The following is a 12,693-nucleotide window of genomic DNA, read 5'->3' as shown; positions in this document are numbered from 1 at the left end:
GGTCATTTTGGTCATATTGGTCATTTCGGTCATTTTGGTCATTTTGGTCATTTTGGTCGTTTTGGTCATTTTGGTCGTTTTGGTCATTTCTGTCATTTTGGTCATTTTGGTTATTTTGGTCATTTCGATCATTTCGGTCATTTCGGTCATTTCGGTCATATAGGTAATTTTGATCATTTTGGTCATATCGGTCATTTAGGTAATTTCGGCTAATTCAGTCATTTTGGTCATTTTGATCATTTTGGCCATTTTGGTAATTTCGGTAATTTCTGCAATTTCTGTAATTTCGATCATTTCGGTCATTTTGGTCATTTTGGTAATTTTGGTCATTTTGGTCATTTTGGTCATTTTGGTCATATTGGTCATTTTGGTCATTTTGGTCATTTTGGTCATTTTGGTCATTTTGGTCATTTTGGTCATTTTGGTCATTTTGGTCATTTTGGTCATTTTGGTCATTTTGGTCATTTTGGTCATTTAGGTCATTTTGGTCATTTTGGTCATTTTGTTCATTTTGGTCATATTGGTCATTTCGGTCATTTTGGTCATTTTGGTCATTTTGGTCATTTTGGTCATTTTGGTCGTTTTGGTCATTTTGGTCATTTTGGTCATTTTGGTCATTTTGGTCATTTCGGTCATTTCGGTCATTTCGGTCATTTCGGTCATATAGGTAATTTTGGTCATTTTGGTCATATCGGTCATTTTGGTAATTTCGGCCATTTCGGTCATTTTGGTCATTTTGGTCATTATGATCATTTTGGTAATTTCGGTAATTTCGGTCATTTTGATCATTTCTGTAATTTCGATCATTTCGGTCACTTAGGTCATTTCGGTCATTTTGGTCATTTTGGTCATTTTGGTCATTTTGGTCATTTTGGTCATTTTGGTCATTTTGGTCATTTTGGTCATTTTGGTCATTTTGGTCATTTTGGTCATTTTGGTCATTTTTGTCATTTTGGTCATTTTGGTCATTTTGGTCATTTTGGTCATTTTTGTCATTTTGGTCATTTTGGTCATTTTGGTCATTTTGGTCATTTCTGTCATTTCTGTCATTTCGGTAATTTTGGTCATTTTGGTCATTTCGATCATTTCGGTCATTTCGGTCATTTCGGTCATATAGGTCATTTCGCTCATTTTGGTCATATCGGTCATTTTGGCCATTTTGGTAATTTCGGCCATTTCGGTCATTTTGGTCATTTTGGTCATTATGATCATTTTGGTAATTTCGGTAATTTCGGTAATTTCGGTCATTTTGATCATTTCTGTAATTTCGATCATTTTTGTCACTTAGGTCATTTAGGTAATTTCGGTCATTTTGGTCATTTTGGTCATTTTGGTCATTTTGGTCATTTTGGTCATTTTTGTCATTTTGGTCATTTTGGTCATTTTGGTCATTTTGGTCATTTTGGTCATTTTGGTCATTTTGGTCATTTTGGTCATTTTGGTCATTTTGGTCATTTGGTCATTTTGGTCATTTTGGTCATTTTGGTCATTTTGGTCATTTTTGTCATTTTGGTCATTTTGGTCATTTTGGTCATTTTGGTCATTTTTGTCATTTTGGTCATTTTGGTCATTTTGGTCATTTCTGTCATTTCTGTCATTTCGGTAATTTTGGTCATTTTGGTCATTTCGATCATTTCGGTCATTTCGGTCATTTCGGTCATATAGGTCATTTCGCTCATTTTGGTCATATCGGTCATTTTGGCCATTTTGGTAATTTCGGCCATTTCGGTCATTTTGGTCATTTTGGTCATTATGATCATTTTGGTAATTTCGGTAATTTCGGTAATTTCGGTCATTTTGATCATTTCTGTAATTTCGATCATTTCGGTCACTTAGGTCATTTAGGTAATTTCGGTCATTTTGGTCATTTTGGTCATTTTGGTCATTTTGGTCATTTTGGTCATTTTTGTCATTTTGGTCATTTTGGTCATTTTGGTCATTTTGGTCATTTTGGTCATTTTGGTCATTTTGGTCATTTTGGTCATTTTGGTCATTTTGGTCATTTTGGTCATTTTGGTCATTTTGGTCATTTTGGTCATTTTGGTCATTTTGGTCATTTTGGTCATTTTGGTCATTTTGGTCATTTTGGTCATTTGGTCATTTTGGTCATTTTGGTCATTTTGGTCATTTTGGTTATTTTGGTCATTTTGGTCATTTTGGTCATTTTGGTCATTTTGGTCATTTTGGTCATTTTGGTCATTTTGGTCATTTTGGTCATTTTGGTCATTTGGGTCATTTTGGTAATTTCGGCCTTTTTAGTCATTTAAGACACTTAGATCATTCTTATCATTTCGATCAATTTGATCATTTCGATCAATTTGTTCAGTAAGGCCATTTTGATCATTTTGATCATTTTGATAATTTTGATAATTTTGATCATTTTGATCATTTTGATAATTTTGATCATTTTGACCATTTTGATCATTTTGAACATTTTGATCATTTTGAACATTTTGATCATTTTGATCATTTTGGTCATTTCGGTCATTTTGGTCGTTTGGGTCGATTGGGTGATTTTGGTCCTTTGAATGAATTTGGTAAATTTTGTCGTTTTGGACATTTTTGACATTTTGAACATATGTGCAATTCCATGTCAAATAGGGAATCGGTTGTACCCGACCCACTCCGATTTCAATGAAACTTTGTAGAAATGTTATCCTAGGCATACATAAGCCAATTGAAATGTGGTCAAAGACAAACGTATGGGAAATTAAACGAGCTTTCCGGTAAAAATATTTTCGAGACTGGAAAATCATGTCTGTCAAATAGAAATTGCCTAAAATCATCATAAACCCTATTTTTCAACATTTTTATTTTGAAACCCACTCTAACTTCTCAAGGATTGAACTTAGGACAATGGTCAATATGGAAACTTTTATGTAAAATTGTCTGGAGAATCGACTCTTGTGTTCGGTTTTTGAAAATTTTGACGTTTAGAACACTTTAAAAAAAAAACAGTTTCAGTAAATGATTTTTGTATTTTTTCAGGTGAGTTGCTCCAATGCAATGCTCCATCCTGCATTTTTCGTGAGTCTTTTTGTAACATCTTAGGCTATTTTCACAAAAAAATTGAACGAAAAAAAATCGTGGGCTCACCTTCAAATTTGATTTTTAAACTTAAAAATCAAAAAATCTCATAAAAGTGGAGTGTTTTTTTCTTTCAGTGTATTTTTTTCGGAAAGTCCGTCAAATTTCCCACAAGTTTGTCTTTCGAGATACAGCGATGTTTAAATTACGAAATACAAAAAATATTTAAAACACTTACGCCCTTCTCAGATGTCATTGTCGAGTGTAACTGGCTCCATATACACAAAAATGGCTTATGTATGCCCAGGATAACATGTCTACAATGTTTCATTGAAATCGGAGAGGGTCGAGAAAAAAGTACCTAAACAATTCTTGTTTTGGGCTGGAATTGCTCATGTTATTAATTTTGTTCGTTTTGGTTATTTTGATAATTTTGATAATTTGGTCATTAAAAATGACCTTTTGATAAATATGATCATTTTGGTCAACTCAATTTCACATTTAAAATTTTTATTCTTCCCCTTCAACTAATTAAAATCACTTTGTCTCCCCTATCAATCGGATATGGTACTGCTGTCGGCTCAAGTAGCTCTCTCACTTTCCCGAGCGCAGCAAAAAAAAAAAACCCTTTCGGCAAATTGATTGTTTATTTTGCGCAAATGGACGGCGGGTGTTCAACGCTGGTTTGATTTATTCCGGGTACTAAAACTTGCTTTGAGTCGAGTTAAACCCAAATGGAAATCGTTCGCACTGTTGGCCAGTTTCGCCGCGGAGTAAACATTGTGTGAACCGAGTTGTCAGCGGAAGAGAACCACGTGGTGCGGGCAAATCACGGTCACTAACGTCAGCTTGGCCGGTGTAAGCCGATTGGGTTGTGCATAAATTTGTGTGTTTCATTTGGGATATTGTGGTTTGGCAGCTGTGCTGGATGCTAACTTGCCATGAACCATTTCTAATGGAGTCAATCAGTGCATTCCTCCGAGTAGTTTGGAAGGGTAATTGGGGCAATTATCACCTTGGTTCTCAGTTGATGCACTCCTCCAGGGTGATAAACTTTGCATAAGCAACTCAGCACCAACTCGCCGCATTAATTCAAGACTGTTCTCCGATGCAAATTGCATGGGTAATTCCCTTGTTCATGTATTTATCACGATTGGAGTCGGTCGCCTGCTGATGCCCTCCAACAAAGTGTCCAACCGCAAAAGGTTCTCCTGCTTCTTGGCAGGGGCTCATCCCAGACAAAGTTGCCACAAACGAGCAGTGCATTTTGCTGTGGTCCGGGTCCGGGTTTGCATCCATTCCAAAGCGGCTTACATTAAAACTTATGTCTGGACAAGAGTGCTTCAGCTATCCAATAAACATTGTTGCTTGGCCGGGCAGCTTCTGGACTTCTCTCACAAAAGCCAAATCTTGGCTCGTTCTCACTTCGAGCTGGGGAGGTTGGAACAAAAACTGAATTCATTATTAAACACGATCCCCGAGCTCAAACAGGAACTCCAGCCGAGGGACCTACGAACTGCAGTAGTGTGGCCCAGGGCCGTGACCAGCTTAATATCAAACGCGCGCGAGCGATGCCCCAGTTTTAACGACGACGTGTTTGGAGGCAAGTCTCAATATGTTCGTGTTGTTTACATGATTAATGTACGTCTATGCGGGCTGGGCAGGGTAGTGCACCGTAGGGAAATTAGTGTGTCTGCTCTGGTTGAGGGAAGATTCGATGCCTGGACCGGGCGTTCGACGCCCGAGGAGCATCGACTATCCGGAGGCATCGTTTGGCGTCGTCGTGGACACCAGCTGCCGGAAAGGGACTCCAATTTCTGGTTTATGATGGTGCCAGCAGCAGCAGCTAGCAAGTAAGGAAAGTCGTTTTAGTTTAATCAAGATTTTGGGATCATAGTTTTGAAATTTGATATGCCATTGGTAATCGAAGTTGCCATCTGCCTTTAATTTAAATTTAAGAATCTTACAGTATATTGTAAAAACATTGAAGTTTTCGACAAATCTTTAAAATCGGCAATACTTAAAAAAAGATAAACAACGAGTTGAAGACAATCAAGATTTATTGCATCCCAAGCAAACAATTACATTTTCCTCGAAAGGATTTTCGTTTTTTTTTTTTGGATTTACGATTATCTTTCCCCCCAAAATAACAGTACACAAAACAGCACAAACGAACGCACTAAGCTCTTTTCTGCCAGAGTGACACTCAAATCTGGCACGTGATGGATCGATGACTGAATTGTGTGTACGTCACGAGTGTAATCATGATGCAGTGTTGCCATTTATTTAATGTTTTTTTTTATATATATATTTTTAAAATGATCATACCGAGTAGTGCGGTTCCTTTTGAAACGCGCAGTTCTGTTTCTCACCTTCTTCTTTTTTCATTGTTTTTTTTTCACTCGCGTTCGTTGGCCGATAAGTTTTTTTTGTGTTGTTCTCTTTTTATAGTTTTCTATAAAAACGTACCTATTTTTTGAGACTAGCAAGTCGTATTGCTGGATTAAGTCCTTTCTATATCATTGATGATCGGAAGGCACGCCGTCGAATATGTTTAAGGCTTATGATATAAAATCAATCTAATGAATGAAACCCTTCCTACATCACCGTTGATCGGAAGGCACGCCGACGGTGAATTTCTGGAGAATCGTGGTCGAATTAATACTATATTTAAATTCCTAGATAGATATCTTTCCGCAGCCGGCTGCCTAAGATTTTTAAATTTTCAACCGATAAACAAATTGCTTATGGTCGCATCACCCAACACAGTGAATCCTGACCTCATACTCATCTTACTAACCCCTCAAAACTCATGTGATACTTTGTCGGAGACGCAGCCGATTTAGCGGTCCCATCACTCAAGTGTCGGACTAACATTCCCATCCACTTCCCCGTGTCTTACCACTGAACGTGGCCGGCGTCGGTATTGATCAGCACGATAGGGACCTTTGAAAATTACGAAAGGGTGATGATTGGTTCCTACCTTTCATCTGTGGTCCACGGAGCAATGTTTGGGGGTCCTGGTCAATAACGAAGTAGCAGCTACGGGTAGACACCAATGCTATGCTAAATATGTTTAAAATGATCATTCCATAAATGAGCGAAATCGGCCGATTTCGACCATTTTTATTTTTTGTATTTTTTGATTTGACTTAAACTTTGTGGGGGCTTCCCTATGACCAAATAAGCTATTTTGCGTCATTGGTTCACCCATACAAGTCTCCATACAATTTTGGCTGCTGTCCATACAAAAATGGTATGTAAATATTCAAACAGCTGTAACTTTTGAGTGAATTTTCTGATCAATTTGGTGTCTTCAGCAAAGTTGTAGGTATTGTTGAGGACTTTTGAGAAAAAATAGGTACAAGGAAAAAAAAATTGCAGATTTTTTTATCAACTTTTTTTCACTAAAACTCAATTTCCCCAAATACGTATTTTTTGATTTTCGAGATTTTTTGATATGTTTAAGGGGACAAAAATCCACATCTTTTGAGCCATAGAGAAACATGGTCAAAAAATCTGCCGCCGAGTTGAAAAAACAGTGATTTTTGGAAAAAATCGAAGATTCATGCAAAAACAAGTTTGACATTATTTTTTAATGCAAAATTGAATTTGCAATCGAAAAGTACTTAACAGATTTTTTGATAAAGGGCTTCGTTTTTTAAATATATCCACCGAAAGTTTGATTTTAGCGAAATATTTGAAGTTGTTCAATTTAAAAAAAATGACCATGAGTGACCGTCTTTAAATTGTTTTTTTGAAAAGTTCAGAAAATTTGCTTTAAAGTTGTCTAAGAGACATTGAAGATTGGACCTCGGGTGGCTGAGATAGAGCCGCTTTGAGAAAAAGAAACACGAAAATTGAAGTTTTCTTAATCTCACCAAAATAACCCACCATTTTCTAATGACGATATCTCAGCAATTAATGGTTTGATTATCAATGTTAATACATGAAACATTCGTGAAATTTTCCGATCTTTTCGAAAAAAATATTTTGAAATTTTTTAAATCAAGACTAACATTTTAAAAGGGCCATACATTGAATATTACGCCAATTTAAAATGCTAATCTTGTTTTAAAAAAAATTCAAAATATTTTTTTCGAAAAGATCGGAAAATTTCACGAATTTTTCAAGTATTAAAATTGAAAGTCGGACCATTTTTTGCTGAGATATCGTCATTAGAAAATGGTGGATTGTTTTGGTGAGATTAAGAAAACTTAAATTTTCGTGTTTCTTTTTCTTCAATGTCTCATGGTTAATTTTATAGCAAATTTTCTGAACTTTCAAAAAACAAAATTTTAGAAACGGTCACTCATGGTCACTATATTCAAAAATAGAACAACTGCAAATATTTCGCTAAAATCAAACTTTCGGTGCTGTATCTTGAAAACGGAGCCCTTTATCAAAAAATCTGTTAAGTACTTTTCGATTGCAAATTCAATTTTGCATTGAAAAATAATGTCGAACTTGTTTTTGCATGAAACTTCGATTTTTCCAAAAATCACTATTTTTTCAAAAGTTTATAACTCGGCGGCAGATTTTTTGACCATGTTTCTCTATGGCTCAAATGTTGCGGATTTTTGTCCCCTAAAACATATCAAAAAATCTCGAAAATCAAAAAATACGTATTTTGGGAAATTGAGTTTTAGTTGATAAAAAAATCCACAATTTTTTTTCCGTGTACCTATTTTTTTCTCAAAAGTCCTCAACAATACCTACAACTTTGCCGAAGATACCAAATTGATCAGAAATTTTACTCAAAAGTTACAGCTGTTTGAATATTTACATACCATTTTTGTATGGACAGCAGCCAAAATTGCAGCCAAAAAATACAAATAAAATCCATTTCCGGTTTTGGTGAAGAATTGCTCATATAAAATTTCAGTTTCTTGATTTAATTCCATGTATTTAATTTCAATTTAGTCATGTGGAATAAGTTCTTAATAAATGATTATTCAAATTCTCAAGATCAACACTTTTGCTAAAATTTTCAGCATACAATTTGTTTACAACTTCACTTCAAATTAGAAACAAAAGGGAATAATTATCAACATTTTTGCAAATCGAATTTTCTTTGTATTAATTTATTTTTCGTTCAAATTTTGTTCTATACATTCCCTTTATATATAGAAGCTATTTTGAAGGACCTAGGCATGTTGTTCGGAATTCTGTGTCTTGAGAAAAGATTTAGTGCCTTACACCACACAATTATATAAATTTTTAAACGCATTTAATTTAGATCGAAAATTCTTTCAGTTGCTTGAAGAACTCAACTCCGGCACATGGTGATTACTTTAGGTTTTGAAATTCGTTAAATTGAATTTAGTACAGAATATTTTATAGTGATGATTAATTTTCTTCGAAAATGATCAACGGCTTCACCATAATTGTCTTTGGAAAAGTTGTAAGTAATTGCTAGGATTTTTCAGAAAAAATAGATCCATTGAAAAAAATATAATGAGATTTTACATTTTATCATAAAAAATAAATAAAAAAAAACGTATTTTCATGATTGATTGATATGTTTGAGAGAACTTAAAAAATAAATCTTTATTGTTTGGATGGTGCAAAAAATACGAATGTTTGAAAAAAAAATATTACAAGGATCGATAATATTGTCAAACAAATTTTCAATAATCACTTTGACTTAACGGCCTAACAACAACCAAGGCCGGGACCGACGTTTTACTTCCCCATCCGATGGAAGGATGTATGTGGCATAGAAGTTTATTATTTCAGAACCGGTTTCCAGTAGCACCTTAAAAAACTTTCGCTCTTTTATGCTTTGGATATTTGGATATTTGGGAAGTTAAAGACCGAGCAGATAGTCCTCCCGAAATGAAACGTGAGGAAAGTACTATTTTGCGAGAGTAAAAACCTCCCGCGTGTTCATTTGTTCATTGAAACAGTTACAGTTCATCCCATTGAATGGCTTATATGGACAAATGACCGCCACTTAATCATCGAACCTTGGTGGCACGGTTCACTTTGCCGAAGGTCTTGGGTTCGAGTCTCAGAACCGGTTCTTTTTAGTTTTTTTGATAGATGAACTTTTTTAAAGTTGGTCAATAACGGAGTAGCAACTGCGGGTGGGCACCTATGCTTATGCTTATGCTTAAATGAACCCATGAGTAAAGTACTCTCGGTAATTTCGGGATTAATCCTCTCCGTCCGCACACAGTACCATTTTACTACCGAACTTGAGGGTTGAAATTGTTGAACTTACGGACCCAATCCTGAAATAATTTGTATATATCAATTAATAAATTTTGTTGTAAATCTTTATGGAAATACCGTCATCTGGGGTGAATCGGGACTACAGTCTGAATAGGGACAGCAGTGTTTAGAGCACTTAAAGGTTTTAAATTTGGATATGGATGTACACATTTTGTTGGTTTAAGTCTGTTCTATCCGAAACCAACCAGTGCTCTAACATGGTTAAAACTGCTGTCCAATTCGCCCCAGTTGACGGTAGTAGCTTAGGAGTTGAATAAACAAAAATATCAGTGGTAGTTTTGAAGATACTAAAATGTCTGTAACAAAAATCTGGGTGCAAAAGCTTTGGTTGATGTGCACCGTTAAATGCAAAATCACGCGAGAAAGCATTTCCAAGCAGTAATCTTCTTCCAGATTGACTATCATGTCTCACCAGTGAACCAAAAAATACGAGGAGCTCCCACAGAAACATCTCATCCGTAAGCTGTCCAGTGTTGGAGCAGCAGCGAACAACAGCTTTTCACATTACAGTGAGTGATTTTGCGGTGGCGGGTTGTTAGGAGATGTTGGTCAGTTTTGGGATTGCTTAATCTTTACAAAATTAAGATAGACTGTAGAGAATTCCCACTAACCGTCCCCCTGATCGCATAAATGTCCCATATGCATTTTCATCGTTTTTGAGTTGATGATGCAGTTTGGTTCAAAATCGTGTGCTCTTTCACAATAGTCTATAACATCCAGTACTTTGTTCTAGAATCAGGAGGAAATTCAGTTTTTACACGAAAACTTAACACGTAGCCTTATGTGTGGGACAAACTTCAAATGCGTTTTTCTCAGCCTGCTGTTTTTGCATATGGGACATTTATGCGAACATGGGCAGCGTAGGTCATGGCACTGAGCCGGATGCAATCTATTATTAAGAAGTTATCTTGCCAAAACAAACCTTTTCGATAAGCTTTGAGCTGATAACTGAACCCCTATATAAAGGCTTGAGTGACAAGCTGGCAGAAATCGAATAAACATGAAGTCAAAAGTGGTGTTACTTTTAACCCTACTCGCGGCAGCGGCCGTCGTCCACGGCCAGCACGATCCGCACTTCTGGCCCGGTCACAGCACGATCGTGCACCTGTTTGAGTGGAAGTTCTCGGACATTGCGCTGGAATGTGAGCGCTTCCTGGGACCGCGAGGTTTCGGCGGCATTCAACTGTCCCCGGTCAACGAGTACGTCATCGTGCAACGTGGCGCCAACCGACCCTGGTGGGAGCGCTATCAGCCGGTTTCGTTCAAGATTATCTCTCGGTCGGGCAACGAGCAAGACTTTCTGGACATGTCCCGCCGGTGTAACGCCGTGGGGGTGCGGCTGTACGTGGACATCATCATCAACCATATGGCGGCTCATCCGGGTGATAGCGGGGACGGAGTGGGAGTTGGAGTCGGAGGGTCTACGGCGATTCCGAGGGATCGGTACTTCCCGGCGGTGCCGTTCGGCGACGCGGACTTTAACCCTTCGTGTCAGATCACCGACTGGGGTAACGCTGTGCAGGTGAGGGACTGTGAGCTGCTGGGTTTGCCTGATTTGAACCAAGCGGTCGGGAATGTGCGAGATCGGTCGGTTGACTTTTTGAATCATCTGATTGACTTGGGAGTTGCTGGTTTCCGTGTGGATGCTGCCAAGCACATGTGGCCCGGAGATATGGAGGTCATCTTTGGTAGGTTGAAGAATTTGGACCCGAGCTTTGGATTTGCGCCGGGATCGCGTGCCTTCATGATGCAGGAGGTCATCGATAATGGTCCGCATGAAGCGATTCGGAAGTACGAGTACACCCACCTGGGAACGGTCACGGAGTTCATGTACTCGTTCTACGTTGGGCGTGCCTTCGTGGGTAACGACGCCCTAATTTGGCTGCAAACTTTGGGTGTAGACTGGGGACTGCTACCTTCGAGAGATGCCCTAGTTTTCGTAGATAACCACGACAATCAACGCGATCATGGCTCGGGAGGACAAGGCGGTAACATTTTGACCCATAAGGCGCCAAGACCGTACAAGATGGCAACCGCATTCGCGGCAGCCTTCCCCTTCGGTCAACTCCGTATCATGAGTTCGTTCTTCTTCGACGATTCGGACCAGGGACCTCCGGAGGATGCCAACAACAACATTATCTCTCCGTCGATCAATCCGGACGGTAGCTGTGGAAACGGTTGGGTTTGCGAGCATCGCTGGCGCCAGATAACCAACATGATCAACTTCCGGAACGTTTGCTGGGGAACCCCGATGACGAACTGGTTCTCCAGTGGGCAGAACAAGATTGCCTTTGGACGGGGCAGCTGTGGCTTTGTGGCGTTCAACAACGAACCCGGGCAGGACATGTTGGAGGTTGTGCAGACCGGGTTGCCTGCTGGAGTTTATTGTGACGTTATATCTGGGGAGAAGGTTGGAAGCGCTTGTACCGGTAAGAGCATCTCGGTTTTGGCCGATGGTCGAGCTTCAATCAGTATTGCTCGGGATGCTGAGGATGGTGTGGTGGCGATTCACATTGAGTCTCGGTTGTAAAATGTCAAAACAGATCTAATAAAACGATTCAACTTCCGACGTAGCTCACACAAAGCAGTTCATTTCAACTTCCAAACCCGGTCGATATTTACCCTTTTGCGGAAGTAACTTCCCAGCATCGCAGATATTGCTTGCCTTTATGAACGCCTCTGGCGATACCAAAATACGGCAGATATAAATTTCCCATGATCGTAAAACACGTGGGCGAAAACTTTTCTCACGTCCAAACGATAGCTCTCACCTCTGTTATCCCTTTTTTGCCAAGCGTGATAATAACGCTCGGAGAATGTGAGTAGGATTCATCTCCTTCTGGGTGTTACAAAGTAAACATTTTGTATGAAATATCACGTCCACCGAGAGAAGGGTGGGGAGTTTCAATAAAAGCTGGGGAATTTGATCCGGAATGGTGTGTCTGGACTGGGGAGTAAGTGCTCTGAGAAGGGATCCGTTTCGACTGGCCAGCTTAATTTTATGAACTTTCCAATTTGGTTTCCATGTTGCCAGAGCAAATATTGATACTCGTCATACCCATAGCAATGTTGGACGCCGTGCTGACCCACATCGGGGAGTTGCTGGCAATTTTGGCAATTCAGCTAGACCATTGTTGTACTTTAATTTCTAGAAAAAAAAAACTAAAAAAAAATAGGTATGACGATATTTCTTTTAAATTCACAATTTTTGTCTTCTGTAATTTTGTGGTATTCCATATTTTACAACATACCTTCCAATATCTCCATTGCCAACCACCAAACAAAGTCTGTCAGCATCAGCTGCCCGTGGCAACATGGCAAATCAGCACCGTACCAGGCCCAAGCAAAGCAGATTTGTGGCAACCCAGTAAGGTTTGTTGTTTAAAATCAGAACTCTAAACAGTCATAAATTGGACGTTTTGCTTCAGT

At 38.5% G+C, this 12,693-nt stretch overlaps 2 protein-coding genes across 2 annotated transcripts in view; one reads left to right on the top strand and one right to left on the bottom strand.

Annotated features, from left to right (window-relative positions):
* Window positions 1–12,693, bottom strand: part of LOC6033298 (potassium voltage-gated channel protein Shaw) — a 149,027-nt gene that overhangs the window by 59,770 nt on the left and 76,564 nt on the right. The gene's annotated exons all lie outside the window — the stretch shown is intronic.
* Window positions 10,257–11,837, top strand: LOC6033299 (alpha-amylase A). Its single transcript, XM_001843713.2, has one exon. The coding sequence runs from the start codon at window positions 10,265–10,267 to the stop codon at window positions 11,792–11,794; it is 1,530 nt and encodes a 509-aa protein (XP_001843765.2). The 5' UTR covers window positions 10,257–10,264; the 3' UTR covers window positions 11,795–11,837.

This window comes from Culex quinquefasciatus, chromosome 2 (assembly GCF_015732765.1).
Source record: "Culex quinquefasciatus strain JHB chromosome 2, VPISU_Cqui_1.0_pri_paternal, whole genome shotgun sequence".
NCBI classification, from domain to species: Eukaryota; Metazoa; Arthropoda; class Insecta; order Diptera; family Culicidae; genus Culex; species Culex quinquefasciatus.
Note: the sequence above shows the minus strand (reverse complement) of the source record. Positions and strands in the feature narration are given on the sequence as shown.

What these genes read in the sequence shown, in the direction of transcription:
- LOC6033299 (XM_001843713.2), top strand. Translation starts at nt 10,265, where the DNA reads ATGAAGTCAAAAGTGGTGTTACTTTTAACCCTACTCGCGGCAGCGGCC.